Source organism: Canis lupus, chromosome 1, assembly GCF_048164855.1.
Source record: "Canis lupus baileyi chromosome 1, mCanLup2.hap1, whole genome shotgun sequence".
Classification (NCBI taxonomy): domain Eukaryota; kingdom Metazoa; phylum Chordata; class Mammalia; order Carnivora; family Canidae; genus Canis; species Canis lupus.
Genome location: NC_132838.1, coordinates 66,821,322 through 66,839,389, shown reverse-complemented (window position 1 = coordinate 66,839,389; position 18,068 = coordinate 66,821,322). Strand labels below are relative to the sequence as shown.

Sequence of the window (18,068 nt, the reverse complement as noted above, 5' to 3'; positions counted from 1 at the left end):
ACAATGATTGACATAGAAAGAGATGAATAATTTGGCCACTTATGCTTGACTAGATAAGACTGAGGACAAAGATGAAGTCTGAAACCATCCAAAAGTTCTAGAACATGGGAATCTACTTCCACTTAATATAGTTTTGTAGAAAAAGGTTTATTTCTCCTTGGCGATATAAGTTGTGGTTGAAAATAGAATCATTTTTGTACATTGGGACTAGATCTAGTTAGTTGAAACACTCGTCTCATGCAGACTAGGAAAGAAAACACCAAAGTAAGAAACAGAAATGCATCATTCAAAAATTTTATATCTTGGAAGACAACAAGAGAAGTGGAAAACGAATTAAGCCAAGCAGTTCATGTGAACAGTACAGTTGGTGGAAAAAGAGTGACCAGAGATAGGCAGCCAGAAGCCAGACTGAGTTGCCAATTCTTCAGGAATCATCGATCGTTAGGGGGCTAGGAAGTGTAGTGGGCAGAGCAGCTGTGCGTCCTTCCATTACAACAGGAAGGCCAAGGTGTGCCACGAGATGCTGTGCCGCTTGCTCAGAGATGCCTCGTCCTGCCCCGGGCTGGCTGTGTCCTCTGTGAAACACTGGCGAGGCCTTCAGCTAGGATGACTTCAATCCCCAAAAGAGATCCACAGACTGAGAAAATATGGAGAAGAAAAGGCCAAATGTTCAAGATGCAGAGGAACTGACATACAAGGAAAGAGGATCATTTCTAAGCAAAGAAGGAGGTGCGGGGAGGGGGGGGTTGGTGGGGGGGGCAGTGAAATCATTTCGGGAGGCCTACGCATCTATAATTAGAGTTTTGTTGATTAAGAGAAAAGTTGAATAAATATCTCCTAATGTCCTCTAAGTAAATCTCTACCTACTTCCATAAAGGTGGATTCCAAAAAGCAAACACTGAGAAAGGGTAATATGTTCAGATTACACAGGCTACAGAATCCTGTTTCCTAGTTCACGAGTCTGTAAGAGTGACAATTTGCCAAAAGAACAAGCAATGAAACAAAAGGAACAAAGCTTTAAAAACTATCAACAAATATATTTATTGTGGTGGCTTTCCCCCCTACTAGATACACCTTGTTAGAAAGTAGTATCCCTTTTAGTTCCAGGTGGACCATGAAGCAGGTAATTAAAATCGTCTTTCCCTCCGAAAACACACGACCTTGCAAACATGTTCTAGTCTCCTTTGCTCTAGTTCTCGTTTTCTATGAGATCAGAATTTTCTTCTAGTAAGTATGATTTTTGCTTTTGGAAGTTATAGGTACATGTTTACAGACTTCTAGAACCCAGGGGGTAGCAGAGGCTGAACGGCACAGTGCTGACATCGACTGGAGACCTGTTCCAGGTAATCCCAACCCTTCACAGCTCTGTGAGGCCCAGAAGTCATCTCCAGCGCTACGGTGTCTTCCACACTGTGCCCTTCTCCACTCCCGGACAGGATGCTTAGCTCTGGTGTACGCCCTCACGTTTCCTGCGGAAGGACAGGGTGAGGGCGATAGAACCAATCTGAAAGCAGGTGTTCCTGCGGTGATCACTCCTAGGATTCCCAAGGCCAGGCCCTAATATCTGAGCACTCTCTAGATCTCCTGGACACAACGACACTGTTCTTTGAAAGGTGTTCCTCTTCCCTGATCTCTTATTTGCGCTGAAGGGATACTGCGTCTCTGAGTTTGCACAACTATCTTTCGCTTCTTAAAGCAGTAACTTGGAAACTTATTTTTATAGGGAAAAGATGTTGCTTCTCCAGATGTCATCGTGACGCTGTACATCTTACAGCCTATCGGTCATTATGTACAAAACTTCTCGTCTCTTAGAAATGCACAGAAGCACGTAAGAGAACCATTTGAAAACATCCCTTCTTTGAACTTTTGGCTCTTTGTTGTGAACTATGCTTGTATGAAGAGTATAGCGACTATTTGGAATGTTGTTTAGACTGAGCAGTAACTGACACGTTGTCCATTTGTGGTCCTAACGGCTAGAGCACCTGTCCTGGGCATCTGGCTGAGATAGCAGCATCTGAGTTTACAACGCTCTCATGGGACCCTCTAGTGTCCAGTGCTGACTGATACCGATTTCTGTTGTTTATCTTGGACCTTTCGCTTCTTCTGCTGCTGTTTGTCTTTGTTTTCTCGTGGTTCCGGGGTTTCTCTGCTGGGTTCCAGACCTTTGTTGTCAGGTACTGCGTCCTTACTCTCTTCCTTATTGGGTTTTTTCCTTTTCCTCTCCCTTCCTTTTTTTCCTGAAATGAAAGAAGACACCTTTTAAAAATACATTCAATCATGTTCTATTTGGTTATTCTAAGTCGTAAAAAAAAAAAAGAAAGAAAAAAAAACCGAATTAAATTTCTCTTAGGTTGCCTATCATACCCATAGGTACCAAGTACCTACTATTTAAATGGTTCACTCAGCTACTTTTCATTAAATCTGTATTACATTTCCAGAAATGTGAACGTGGAGCACAAAATATAATGAAGCAATTAATAATACAGTAGTTTTGAACAGTAGAGAGTTCTATACTTAACGTTTGGTGATTATTTTACATAATAGTTAGCCTATGAGTATTTTACATAAAGTTTTGATAAGATTTCTTGCCATGTAAGGGATTTTTGACCTGTATATTATGTTATCTGGCTCCTGTTTAAGACATGACTTTGTATTCAAAATTTCCAAGGAGCAGTTACAGATTTGCAATCTGCTGATATAACCGCATGCCATCTACAAAAAGGCAGTTGCTTTACATAACAAATATGTGAATACCAGGATAACTGTACTTTCTTTTTTTAAATTAAAAAAAAATAAAAAAAATAGATTTTATTTATTCCTGAGACACACACACACACAGAGGCAGAGACTCAGGCAGAGGGAGAAGCAGGCTCCCTGTGGGGAGCCCGATGCGGGACTGATCACACCCTGAGCTGAAGGCAAAGGCTCAACCACTGAGCCACCCAGGCGTCCCTAACTGTACTTTATTTCAGCACAAATGTTTATATGGTGAAACTGATTTCCTCTGCAATCACATGCCGGAGCGGTGGTAACTATAACTTATCAATAACCCTACGCCGTCAGCTGTGAGGGCAGGAACATTGCATCTCTGTTACTCAAGTGAGTGAGTATTTATCGGATATATACTGGGTTCCGTGGACAACCCTCATCTTGAACTGGGTTTGAGGCATGGATTCACATCAGGTTCACAGTACGGGGTTATTTTAAAAAGTGGAATCCACACGACTTTAAAGGATCTGATGTGGGAAGGCATACCGCAAAGTAGACTGGAGCCGGGGTGAAGAACTGAGATTCATTCTGTTGGCATCAGGAAAGTGCTAAGAGTTTTAGGGGAAGAGAGTAATTTGAGCAGAGTGCACCAGACTTGCACCAAATTGGATGGATTGTTTTCATTTACTTTTTTATTTTTCTTGTCTTGCTTCTTGTTTTCATTTATTTATAGACAGCAAATCACCTAGGTATTTTATTCTCATGTAAACATTATAACTATATAGTCAACAGTGCAAAATAATTTCTGAGGGCCTGGTTTTTGTAACATCCACCGCTATATATATATATATATATATATATATATATATATATATATATATATTCCCAATGAGGAATTACTGGATTGAATCAATATCTTTAGGAAATGAAAACTAGGAACCGACTACTCCTTGATGTGGGACCAATTCTGATAATGTGCATCCCTCCCTACAGGCTGAGCCATGTAAAGTTTGAAATTAGTATCTGTCTACAAAAAATCATTTTGGACAAAGCATTTTGGAGAATTTATTTGTATGCGAGAACTGAAATATTTTCATGTCCTGAAATAGGCTGCAAATATTGAACTCAGTGGTTTGGCTTTCTGCTTCTTGAGCTCAGGTTACAGAATCGTAGGGAGCAATATTATTAATACTGCACATGTATCTCGGGCCAACAAAATCTCCTTGGATTAATGATTTTATGCCACAACTAGCTTTGTCTGAGACTATATTTATAAAACCTTCCAACTACTTTATGAAAACTTGCCTTGTTGGGCCCAACATAATGCACCTCCATATTCTGGACTCTAAAAAAGGCAGCTAACAAAAATGAGACTTCGTACCACTGTCACACAAGTATCAGTCGAATTGTTTTTGGTATGTAGAGATGAACAAAAAAATGTCAGAGCTGGCTATGATGGCTGGAGCTGAACTATTTGTACACTGGTTGACCAATTCCATTATTCTTTTCACTTGAAAGAATTTGCTGGATTGATAAAATTTCTGTGGAAGGAATCCTTTTTTTTTTTTTTTTTGGTTGTTGTTGTTGCTTGTTTCTTTTCTCATCCTGGCTTTAATTACAACACATTTAAAGTGTTGACTTGAACTTGATAACTGAACAGAGAAAACCGAAGGGTAAATTTACCTTCCCGAATATGCAGCGTAATTTAATTTTCATGAAACCATACAAGGTGAGAGAGAAATGCTGGTTTTCATGATATGTGCCTGGTTTTCTGAAGGACATGGCTGCAAAGGTTAGATTACATGATATTTCCATTTCAAGAAGCTTTTGGAGGTGTTCAAGTTCAACTCTAAAAAAATTGTCAGTGAAAATTATTCCAAAGTTCCATAAAAAACTACTGACCCCAAACAACATGTTATTTTTGTGGAAATTATCCAAAAGTTCAGTGTTTGACATTGTTCTCTTGATGATGGTCCAACATCTTACAGCTGTGATCTTAACCATAATATTCTGAACACATAAGGAATATATTGTTTCTTTCTTGGCCACAGATTGATTTATACGTTTTTTAGCCACACGTGACAATATACTTCAGCTTACAGTGCATTTCTGCTTATTAGCAAACTGATATGATTATTTCTTAAGACAGGCAGAAACATTTTTGGAAGTAGCATGAAACTTAGTATTATAGTTTTATTATCCAAGGAATAACTATTTGGTCTGGGCGGTGAGTGTAAGGGGAGCTCTAGTAAAGGAACAGGAAACTAGCACATTGTACATTATTGTTGCCCAACAGAGGGCTATTGCACAATAGAAAAATGGGATTATTATTTTTTACACACCATGTGTTAGTGGTTGGAAGCACTAACTACCCTTTTGCATAAATAATCTATTTTCCTCTCGTCCAAGAAATAAAATAGAAATGCAGGAGAGTGGCTGAAGCCCACTAAAAATCACGTGCGATTTGGGAAATTTTGTAAGGTTTTCATTAAAGGGGACTTCTCTCTCTATTCTGATGACTTTTTATTGCAGTGGTCAATGGTTGTTTACGCTTCTTTTGGGGAGTTTGCAAACCAAGCAAACATTACAATCTCACATACGTGTTTGTGTTTCGTCATTTGCGGGTTATGCACGCGTCCACAGGCGCACATGCACCAGAATTGGGCTGTAGAGTGTCCTCGGGATTAAAAGAATGTTCATCATCCCCCCCCCCCCCCCATGTTCTAGGTAGGAGGGCGATGTTGGATAGAGACCATCCACGAGGAATCAAGTACGACCTGAGCCTTTCTGGTGCAATGTTTGTTGAAGATTGTTGTTTTTAGAGCCGGAAAAGCACAGTGCTCAGATTCTGGGTCTGCCACCAACCGGCTGGGTGACTCTTGGCAATTCCTTAGTATCTTGCAGGATCAGCTCCCTGATATTTTAAAATTTTAAAAACTCATTACTACTTGCTAAATGTGACGATTACATGAGATGCTTGTGAAGCACTTAGCGTGGTGCCTGGCACACATTAATCACAGGAGAAATGAAAATTAATGTTTTTAACTCATTACACAAACATGGATTAAGCTTCTACTCCATGCCAAAAAGTGTGTTACAACTTGGGGATGTAGATGAGACATGGAGACACGAGCAATAATTATAGTTACAAGCTAAGGGTGAAATGCAGAGAGGCATGTACAAGCTCCTAGTGGGAGCACAGCAAGGAAGGCATTAGCCTCTAGCAAGGCAGACTGAAAAAGGCTCCCCGGATGGGGTGATGTCTTGGAGCCTTAAAAAAACGAGTGAGCGTTTGCCAGGCCTGCGAGGGCAAAAGGGCATGTCGGGCAGGGAACAGCATGTCAGCGAAGGCACGCAAGGGCATGGTGAATCTGGGGAACTGAGAAAGTAGACTTCCTTGGTTGGATCACAGTCTAAATATAGGACATTACTCAGGGAAGCTGGAATGATATGCAGGACTCAATTGCCATGTTGGGAGTTTGTCCCGATGCTCAGTGATACTGAAAACCAGAAAAGAGCAAGTATCAGAGTCTGAGAGCAGGGCAGAACTTGGGTGTTTCTGTGACTACTTCAGAAAAGGCCAATATGATACACCGACCTGTGACCTTATTTCCAGTTTCAGGAACACTTTTGTAGGTAATTAGAACCCATAGAGGGAGCATAGGCAGTGACAGGTATTTATTGCTGAGCCTGAACTTAAAAAAAAAAAAAAAAGCTAAAATCTCCGTGCAGACCAGCCTAGCCACATACTATTTAAGATTTCACTGCAAACCAGTATCACATAATTGGACAAGTGATTGATATTTTTGAGATGCTGAAATTATTTCCTATTAATACAGAAATACATGGGCATTTATCTAAGCACCTCCTCGGGCCTTCTGCAGGCCAGGTTCCCAGGCATGGATGGCTTTGAGGAATACACATTCCTAGGCCCCACCTCCAGAGATTATGATTCAGTAGGTTACGATGGGACCAGGAACCTGTAGTCAATAAGTTCACCCCGAGTTTATTCCGATGTGCAGCCACAATTAGAAGTGATAGCTATAGACCAATAGGAGATCCAATTTCCTTAAATGTATACTCTCAACATTTATTTCAGATCACATGGTTTCTCAATAATTTCCATATATATGGAAATTAATATATCAATATACTAATTAATACATAAATAACATATAATTAATGTATCAACATGGAAATTAATATATTAATATAAAATATTAATAATATGGAAATTAATATATAAATGATATAAAATTAATATATATTAATAATATGGAAATTAGTATATTTATATATATGGTATTTTGTTGACATACTGTAGCTACTAATTTTTAAGGCAAGTTTTCTGATCAGGTGCCTGTGAAACAGACACCTAAATACGAAATGAAAATTAGTGGCAGGTTGTCTTTTTAAAATGTGTTCAAATAGAAATATTAACTAAAAGGAATAAACACGTAGAGAAGAACAAAGAGAGAAGGAAACAGTCCTGAATTATTTTTCCTAAATTATGTCTTACTTATTTAAGCTCTAAGAGAAAAATGAAAACTATAGAAAATGCTAAGTTACCTTTGAAAATGTGATAGGCTTAGAAATGAAAAAGTTGCTTCCCTAGCTAGAATCAGAGAGAGACCTTATTTGTTAGGAATTACTCAAAATGTGAATATCAGTTCTCTGAATGTTTAGGGATGTCTGCGCACGTCTTTATTTCTTGCTGAATTTCTTGCAGGACACCACTAAGGGGAGCCATTGAGCTTTCAGTAGCTCCACTTCCAAGGCCAGCTGTTATAATTTTTCTCAAAAAGCTGAAAATGAATCCCACACTCTAGACAGAGGACTACATATCACTGAATCTATAACTAAAACCAATTAAATAAATATGCCGCTAAAATATAAGATGTATTGCTAGGTCTCTTCACTGGATGTGGAATGCAGTTCAACTGGAAATGCATGGATTTATATCTTCAAAAAAAGCACAAATGGTGTGAAAATGGGGTTAATTTTATGATTCATAAATCTAGAATTGACCTGATTTTTATGTATAGAGGATGAAAATTCCTATTTTTATTTCTTTTAGTTAACATATCACTGGAGAAAGTTTGCAGAGGAGGGGAAATTGCTACAGTGTAACTTCTTTAGCAGTTAGATCCCTCAGGTATGTGGATACACCTGTGATGCTTCGGAATGGGGGCCGCACTAACACAGAAAGACCCAAAGGGAAAGAGCACAGCTGGAAGTCAGAAAGGCCAAAGTCCTTTTCAGGTCTCCGACTGCCACGAAGATTTAACTTGAGAAATGCATTCAGACCTTTGGTCTTTTTTAAAAAATAAAATAGAAATACTTATCTCCTTGATATTACTCTAACCTAGGAATTTATAACAAATATAGCAAAAATATATGAAACAATGGATTTGTAAGCAGTTTTCTGTTTTCTCCAAATTGAAGTTTAAAGCTACCCAAATTATTGACCCTATAGTTTTTAATACCTGAATTAATTTAATTGCATTTCTATTTACCTTCCAAGATGCTTCTGGTTAATTATTGCTCGAAAAATAATTGGGCACAGAAGCAGTACTCTACCGAACGCTGTTAATTTGGGAAATGACCTTGAACTATTTTTGCAAAGATAGATAGTTCTGATCATCACAATATATTAGGATCGAAGCAGCATTTTCCCACCAGTTGAAGAGGACTCATGTAAGAGATGCAATGTATTTGTGTCACCTTCTTTGGGGAATTCCGAAATGAAACCGTCCTGATTGTAAGACACTGAGTGTGAATTTTAGGAGGTGACGGTGGACAAACCCATGTGTCTTAGCCTGGCACTCGGGGTCCTGGTCCCCTGTCCTGGCTCCCGCTCACTTTGTCATTCACTTCCATGGCTTCCTACTCTGCTTCCTCGCCCCCCTAGCACTCTACTCACCACCACCCACTATGCTTACTGATCCCTCAGGTCCGAGGCATTCACTACAGTGGATTCTCTAGCGTCCCTTGCTCTAACTCAGACTATGTGTTGAACTCTCTGCCCTGTGTCCCTTCTTCAGGGGCACTTTCGTCACTCTCTCCCCTTTTCCTGGATTAGATGACTTCTATTTCTAACCTCTTTGCCCAGTAAGCTCCCAACTAGTAGCCTGTTGCAGTAATCCTGGTGAGGATGACTAGGGTGGTCTGTTTCTAAAAAGAGTAAGAGTCATGGGAATTAAAGTTCAATGGACACTTGTAGGTTCCAGGCATCCTCCTCCTCCTCCTTCTCCTTCTCCTTCTCCTTCTCCTTCTCCTTCTCCTTCTCCTTCTCTTCTCCTTCTCCTTCTCCTTCTCCTTCTCCTCCTCCTCCTCCTCCTCCTCCTCCTGCTTCTTCTTCTTCTTCTTCTTCTTCTTCTTCTTCTTCTTCTTCTTTCTCCTTCTTCTCTTCCTCTTCTCCTCTTCCTTCTTCTCCTTCTCCTTCTTCTTCTTCTTTTCTTCTTCTTCTTCTTCTTCTTCTTCTTCTTCTTCTTCTTCTTCTTCTTCCTTCTTCTTCTTCTTCTTCTTCTTCTTCTTCTTCTTCTTCTTCTTCTTCTTTCTTCTTCTTCTTCTTCTTCTTCTTCTTCTTCTTCTTCTTCTTCTTCTTCTTCTTCTTCTTCTTTTCTTCTCTTCTTCTTCCTGTTCTCCTCCTCCTTCACTCTTCCTCTTCTCCTCCTCCTCCTCCTTCTCCTTCTCCTAAGGTTTATTTGAGAGAGGGCGAGCGAGCGAGTGTGGGGAGGGGCAGGAGCACAGGAGAGGGAAAGAACATCAAGCAGACCCAGAATGGGATGCGGGGCTGGATCTCACAGCCCTGAGATGCAATCACGACCTGCACTGAAACTTGAGTCCGCAGCTCAGTGACCACAGCACCCAGGTGGCCCTGCAGCAGGTGCACTCCTAGGCGAGAGTGAGAGCCCCAGGTCTACAGGCTTCACTATAACCTTCCTCTGACCCTGGGGAAAGGGAGGCCCTTCACCCCTGTGCCCTTTGGCCCTGTCCCACCCCCAGGAGCACACCAAGAAACACGGCCTCGCTCTACTTCACCAGAAGCTACTGAGGAAAAAGAATGGGGCGAGGACAGCATGTGGGCTAACCTGACACGACCCGGAGTTTTGTAGAAATTATGGTTTAGAATAGACTTCCTTAACCTCGACATTTGGACCCATCTGGGAAGAGATGCTCTGTGTCTGCACCAGCCAGCACCTCATTCTCTCCCCTCTACTTTCCTATCGCTACTGTCTACTTAGTTTGCAATATTTCCATCCCCTTTCCAGGATATAGTATATGTGAATTTTGGACACTATTTACCTATTATCTCATTTACATGTAACTTAGAGATGTTATTTTTGCCTTTAAACTATCCCTGCTACGTTTCTGAAATCCTCATAAAAAGATCAGAGATTTTTACATTTTGTGACACGATTTTGTTACACTTTTGTTATCGAGAGAAAGAGAGAAACTGTACTGGTTTACATGTAAAAATCCCAGTGAGGCACAAAGGTATTCTTATTGTAAATCATTTCATTTTATAGCAAACATCATAGATATCAACAATGATGAATTTTTAGAACTTCTGTTTTCATAATCTGCTTCCGCATAAGAAACTCTTTTGTCAAGTCAACGACTTTCCTCACAAATTGATTATTTTCAATTTGCCTTCACAGATTTTCTTTTCCCCTCTGTTGTTTAGATCATTTCATTACACACTGAAGATTCAGTATCTGGAATTTTGAATTTTAGTTCTGTGCTGACAGAAATTTCCATGGCCCTTTCACCCGAGGTAACTCTTTTCCATCTCATTGCTTTTGCTGCCTAGACCCCAGCCTGGACTCCTTGCACTGAAGAGGGACGTTAGCTAGAATACAAAAGAAACTGTTAGAGAGGCTGGATATTGCATACCGGGCATATGAGCAGGTCTTCCTGTTGTAAATAAATCAGGGTTAAAACAATAGTTAAAAGCACGAAGGAGAAAGCACCCAAAGTTATTATTATTTTTTTACTATTTGCATTATTTACAATCTACTCATTATAAATATAAAGAGTATCCCGTATCTTATTTTATGATATTTTAAAAACATAGCAGGGCATTACAACTGATAGAACCATTTTATTTAGGTAACTATTTTAAGTTTCGTATTCTTTTATGTAAGCTTCTTTCTCTTGAATCCACTACCTTTTGGTTAAAAGTTCATTGGACATGCATAATTTCTGTGTTTGTTTTTTCTCAGTGCAAAAATCCTTGACTTTGAAATTCTATCCACCACATTAGGTCAGATTACAAGATTCTTGGAAGCTAAATCGCACACATTAATTTATATGTTGAAAATTTTGTGGTCTAAGTATGTTTGCATAATGTGCTTTGAACTAGATCTTGGGTCTTATATAAGTGTATCTACTGGATAAGCAAGTAAACTTATTCTGATTTTCACTTGTTGTCAGTGAGTGTCCTGATAAGCTTCACCTATTAAATCCAGTCAAATCGAGTACTTTTGCCATGAATTTCATGGCCAGTTTGTGAAATGAGTATCAGCTGGTCTCTCATGGAGAAAATGACTCTGCATATGATATTCTGATTGTTTTATATACTGTTTATGAACTTAAAATAGGGGGATTAATGTGTATACTGCTTTCCTTCAGAAATTTAGATAATGGTGTGGCTGGATCCACTATTTCAAACAGCACTGAAGCCTGCCTGGTTGCCCTGATGAATGTCCTCCCCGAAATTTTCGGCTTAGACCCATCTTCTCAAACTATTAGTGACAATTTAAAAGATGAATTGATGTATTTCTCTTTTTAGTAACCACATACTCTCCTCATTGCCCATCCCAGGCTCATGCTGGCGGCTGCTATAGACCAGCAGCTTGTAACTCGAGGTACAAAAATGTGTGTGTGTGTGAGTCTGTGGAATGTTTATGTCAAATATTTCTTTCACATCATCTTTAAAAAAAAATCTATTGCATTCCACCATAGCCAGAATATGGAAAGAGCCCAGATGTCCACAGATGGATGAATGGATGAAGATGTGGTGTGTGTGTATATATATTCAATGGAATATTATTCAGCCATCCAAAAGAATGAAATCTTTTTGCTATTTGCAATGATGTTGATAGAACTAGAGGATATAATGCTAAGTGAAATAAATCAGGCTGAGAAGACAAATACCGTATGATTTCACTAATATGTGGAATTGAAGAAAACAGGTGAACATAGGGGAAGGGAAGGAAAAATACAATTAAGATGAAAACAGAGAGGGAGGCAAACGTAAGAGACTCTTAACTATAGTAAACAAACTGGGGGTTGCTGGAGAGGAGGGGGGTGGAGGGATAGTGGAATGAGGTGATGGGCAGTAAGGAGGGCACGTGATGTAATGAGCACTGGGTGTTATTTGCAGCTGATGAATCATTAAATTCTACCCCTGAAACTAATAGTACATGATATGTTAATTACATTGGATTTAAATAAAAAGTTAAAGAAAAATCTATTGCAGCAATTCAAATATTTTAGAAGGCCAGTAAAATAGCCTCTTTGACAAAAAAATTTCCTATCGCACACATATTGCCAGACCTAAAGTATATAAATAGCATCATAAATAGGTCTTCTTATTAAATTATTTTAAAGCAGAGTACATAATTGTCATTCAGACTACTTCTAGAGTTATTCCTTTAAGAAGTCTGGAAACATTATTTCTTTATTTATTTATTTATTTATTTATTTTTTTACATTATTTCTTTAGTATTACATTATAATTAATTCTTTTTTCAAACTTTCATGCTCTTTGTGATAAATCAGTTTGCCTGATTGTGTCAATTTGCATTTTAAATGTGTATTCAACATATCACTAATCGACAATTAAGTTGAAACTGCTAGGTTTGAAAAATCTGGGTCCTAAATATTTTTTCCCTCGTTAATTTTATTTTCTTGCTCTAAATCTTTCTGAGTTGATAGTTCATGTTACCCCCATCTTTAAAACACATATTAAAGTAACACAATAAAGAATGCTTAAATTTGTGACTTACCCCATTCATTTACCTTAGAAAACCATAAACCTCAGTTGTATCAATATTTGATTCTGAAAGTTAATGTTTTTAAAATTTTTTTTCTGTCCTTACATATTCCTCTCAGGAGGGAGCACTGTATAATAGCAAGTTTTCATGCAGAGCTTGGAATAACATTGGTATTTGAATTTTCCCCATTTTTCTTTAGTTAGGTATATAGGTTCACAGTTCAGTCCTTCACACTTGAAATACATGCTCTGGAATTTGTTTAGTGTAAATATCCACCAAATGCCTTCCCCCCCTTCCCTTTTTTAAAGAGAATCACTAAGCCAAGAGAGCACTGTCTTCATCTTTGATGAAATATAGCTTTCCAATTAACAGGAAAGTCCTTCATTTCAAAAGCCTGAACAAAATGCTACTTGAAAATTCATTCCAGCTGGTTAAGTCGAAGAACTGAAAGAATTCCAAAGAAAGAATATTCTCTTGGCATTTATCATTTGATTTTCATTTGGATAAATTTCTGTTTGTTCCAAGAACTTGCCTCAGAATTTTGTTCTTCTGAGACAGAAAGAGAAGTGTTGATAGCCATGTTTGACTGCGCTCTACTTCTTCCCTTACTCAAATTGTCTACTTGGTTGTATTGACAGAAGGGGATGGCCTCACACTTGCTGACACATTTGCAGTGATTGATTATCCCAGAAATGTTGATATTATTCTAATCTCTTTCATCATTTTATGCACTAGTTGATTCTGATGTTGAATTCTCATTCACAGCCCACTTTTTCTTTTCTTTGAAGCTTTTTTATTGTTCTATGGGGGGAAGAAATGAAACTGTAATATGGAATCACAGAAGGAAAAACAACTACCAAGTCTCCTATTTAGCATGTGTGACTCCAGGATGTTTTTAGTAGAGATGTCACACATACTTATTTATAGCTATAATTTAATATTTTCAGCCATTTATTGATTACCTATGTAAAGTTCACTTTTTTTCAGTACATTCTCAATGTTTTCACCTTGCATCAGGTTTTAAAAAAATGCTTTTTAGTTACCGACTCTATCTCAAACTATTGATTTCTGAAATTAGTTTGGAAAACGGAAAAATCTCATTTAGCTCCTACTGTATTAAAATTTGTAATAAATAAATCTTATTCATAATGTAAATAAGATCACAAGCAGGATTTTTCACCTATGGCAGATGATGCAAACTTTAGGTACTTTTTATCCTGCTCTCTTGGTGCAAATATCTGCTCCTAATTAGAAATACTTTCCACATGCATTTTCCAAAACTAGTGAGATAGCTCCTTATAATTATGTCATCAATACTGGTTACATATACTTGAGTGGAATACACTGGTTTAATTTCTTGAAAACATTTTGGCAACTGAATGCTTGCTAACCTAGAAATATTTGGCCCTATAATTAAGCCAGATTAGTAAGATTTTACTGTATCTCATTTTATAGCTTTCACTGTACTCCTTTTATCACTGCACTGATGTGCTTTAGGGTGAGAGAAGGCACTTAGAAGGGTAGGCACATGTGCAGCAAATATGTGTGCATGTTTGTGTGTATATATAACTATATATGCACATATTTATTTTTAGGTTCCTTCCCACTGTAAATGAAAAAAGTTCCATTTTTTTCTGGTGGATTTAAAATATCAATCAAAGACTGAAAGCTTGTTTTACCATTTAATTTTCAACAAGTCTAAAAAGGAGATTCATCCTATGATGACTGTTCTTCAGAAGATTGATCCTTTAAAATTAACAGACTCTGCTAGGCTCTATGACTTTTAATATTTTCTTATCAAATGTTGTTTCCCATATGTCAAATTAACACTTACATCCTCCTTTTTTCTTCAAGAACTTTCAAAATGTTGTGAGGAAAACAGAATATGGTCCTCTAAAAAGCATCTGATTAATGCAGAAGAAGTTAAAGAATTACTTTTATTCTTTGGACACACAACCTCCTGTATGTGGACTTTCTCTCCCAACACTGACGTGATCATTGGAAGCCCAATTTCCTACTAGTTCATTTCCTAATTAGTTCATTTCCTTCCATTGTTTTGACTGGGTCCTTAAATGTACCATAATAGATTATCTACTGAATTTTTATCTATATTCTCAGGCATTTTTGTCATATGTCAAGGTGATATTGAACTATATTATTTTTTGTAATATTAGGAATATGTAGTAATAATTGCAAAAATGATGAACTTATTCTTGTAGAAATGCAACCTTAATTTTGATTCTCTGTAAAAATATTTCAAGGAAACACAATTCACAGAACAGGTTATTTTGGTGGTAAGTAGATAATATTGGGGCTTTTAGCAGTGGGTTTCTGATTCATTCATTGCATAATTTTGTACACAGAGAACCTTGAATGTATGAGACCCGCCTAACAGGTACACAGGTAAGCACTGTTACCATTGCTCCAAAGAGTGTAGTGGTTGCTCTGCCTTTTTTTTTTTTTTTAACGAGATCCTGTATGCAGTAGCTACTCAATAAATATTTGTTGAAAAACTTAAATGAAAGATAAATAATATTCTCTTTTTCCTGATTTCATGCCTATCATTTTATTTGAAGGAAAGTTGGGGAAGGACGGGTATATAGAAAGATGCTTTTGATGTTATTCTTATATCATGGCAAGCATGCCATGATTATTCAGTATTTCAATCAAACAACTTGTCTTTTTTTTTCCTTAGAGATAGAGATGGGGGTTGGTGGTGGGGAGAGGTGCAGAGGGAGAGGGAGAGAGAGAGAATCCCGAGCAGGCCCCAAGCCCAGTGCAAAGCCTCATGCGGAGCTCAATCTCTTGACCCTGAAATCATGAATCAAGTCAAAATCAAGAGTTGGATGCGAAGCCAACCGAGCCAACTAAGCACCCCTCAAACAACTTGTATTAATGAGTGCCATTTATTATTATAGAGCCAGCCAGTAAGCCACTTCTGTTTCAATATCGGCTTCTAGGGGCAACAGCCCACTCCAGAGAGCTACATTATGGTAGCAAGGAAATAATTTTGACTTATCATGTTTTAGATCATCTTTAGAACCAAATCAATGATGAATAATGAGAATATCCCTAAGGCTGCTTCAAGAAGAGACCTTAGAAGTCCAGATTGCAAAGGAGATGTAGCCTACTCTTCTACTTTGAAAAGAAATTCAAATTCTAGGACAGTTTCAGGGATTTGAGGGCCCTAAAGTTTCACTGAGGTGGGGAATGTGGGCCATCTCCCAGTCCCAAACTGGGTAGCAGTGGCCTAACAATAACTTTCTGAGAATGGAGAATAACAAGTAGTCAAGCAGAGGGAGTCAGAGGGAGGCAAAGGGGAAATGAAGGAAGTGTGGAAGGGACTTTGGATGATTGTGAAAAGTTGAAAGATGGCAAAATAGCCTTTTCTTCCTTAAATTATCTTCTATAGCAGGCTTTATTTGCTTTATTTGGTGGCATTGGGAATGTAGTCTCCTTTTAAAATAATGAAATATGATCCTGGCTCATCTTGACCCAATCTTGGGGCTTTTGAAGTGGCACTACAGTCGCAGAAGCCTGATTTTCCCCTTGATTTTGAATGACTGTGGCTTTTGTTGTAATCTATTGAATTTTGCTTTCAGTGTAATTCTACTCAAATAAAGGGCCATTGGGTAGTATGATGAAACTCCCAATTTAAGAGGGTGTAGCGAGGACAGCAAATGGTATGTGTAATGCAATTAATGGAGAGAGAAAGTCCTAGGAAAGACTTAAACAAATGAGCTAAAAATTAGAGAAACTGTGACAACTCCTGAAGGAATGAACTGTGTCTTACTCAACCTCCCTGAAAATGAGGATTTGTTTGAATATTTAAGAATTGAGTAAGATGATTTGTGAAAAAAAAAAAGGCCAACTGAAATTTTAAAAAAGTTTTAGAGAGATAAATACTTTTTGATAACCCATGTTTTTTGTATTTATTTTCTGAGCAACGTGAACCGTCTTCCTGTGTGCCAGAAGACCATATTGAGGTAGACTGGGGAACGTGTGATCGATTGTATATAAATCCCTTCTTTATCTTCAGATAGTTTTTAAGAAAAGGAGCAGTAGTCAAGAGGTGATTAAAAATACCGAGGAGCGAAAATACTTAAGGAAGACAGAAGTAGGATTGGCTGGTTTGTCTTTCTGCTATTCTGGGGGTTAGGAAGGTGGTGAATAAGAAGGAAAATTTTCTCCAATACTTTTGGGTCACCTTTAATCAAATGCACTTTAGAGCTCTGCAAACTCTGTTGGTACTTTTTAGCCGTAGCAGCCTTCCTTGAGGAGTTAAGCGCGAAGTATCTTCTGGACAGTCTTCCTTAAGTATGAATGTGTCTAGGTATGGGTGTGTGATTATGTCCAAATGGAAAGTGATACCTGTGATTTCTAAAAATCATCAAATATTTCGGGGATCATTTAGATCGTAGATGATTTTCACCATCACTTACAACACATGTTAAGTGAGCAGTTGTATTCTTTATGCGCATTTATTTGACATTTTTGGTTCATACGTGGATGTGCTTGTTAAGCATTTTGAAAATCACTCCTTGCCTACATACATCTTTCAAGACACATTTTGGAGGCTGCTTTCTCCAAGAAGTCTTCTCTAATAATTCTCTAGCAGGTACGTAGGGAAGCAGTCAAGTATGGCTTCTGTGACCTTGGACTTTGAAATTAGATCTGAGTCTGATTCTCTGTCAAACCATTTAGCAGCCATTGTCTTTTCTTGACTGATGCTACTTAAACTCTCAAGACCTTATTTTTTTAATGTATGCTTAAAAATAGGTGTGGCATTAAATTAAATTAAAAAAATCTGAAACGGATATCAGAAAATGTGCATTTTAGACTTGACTATATTACTTATCACCTATGTGACCTTAAGTGAAGTACTTTCTGTGGCTTCTTAGAAGTCAGAGTGGTCAGTCCTGTTATTCTCACTATTTGGGGTGAGTATGAGGAACAAATGATATGTAAGTACTTAGAAAGTGGAAAGAATTATGAAATTATAGCTCATAAAATAATGATGGTGATGACGGTGATTTCTGTGAAAATATGAAATAGTTGAGTGAATCAAGTCACTTTTTTGGGAAAAAAAAGTCTTAATTTGACTAGGGTAAAACCTCAAGGGAATTTAATGCTTTTAAGACTTTTGGTGGAAGTCCTTAACCCACTCAAATCCAAATTGCTTTGGTAAAATTGTGAAAATCTTCCCTCTCACATCTCTCTCAAATGTGTTATTCTCTCTTTGCTCTCATTTAGTTCTAGCTTCTTATCTTCTCTAGAATATATTTTTGCAAAACTAGGGACATTGCTTTTTTTTTTTCTTCCAGATGTTTTCCACCTTGCTGACAAGCTATCTTC

General features: G+C 37.9%; 1 protein-coding gene across 3 annotated transcripts in view; it reads right to left on the bottom strand.

Annotated features, from left to right (window-relative positions):
* Positions 1-278: 278 nt before the first annotated feature.
* The window catches only part of RSPO3 (R-spondin 3), an 83,694-nt gene continuing 65,904 nt past the window's right edge, over positions 279-18,068 (bottom strand). For 2 of the 3 annotated variants that reach the window (XM_072833317.1, XM_072833337.1), the window contains exons 5-6: positions 2,068-2,237; positions 279-637 (exon numbers count right to left, since the gene is read on the bottom strand). In XM_072833317.1, the coding sequence (XP_072689418.1) occupies positions 602-637; positions 2,068-2,237 (206 nt within the window). In that variant the 3' untranslated portion in view covers positions 279-601. Of the gene's footprint in view, positions 638-1,016; positions 2,238-18,068 lie in introns of those variants that run through there. The other variant, XM_072833327.1, reaches the window with a different exon arrangement.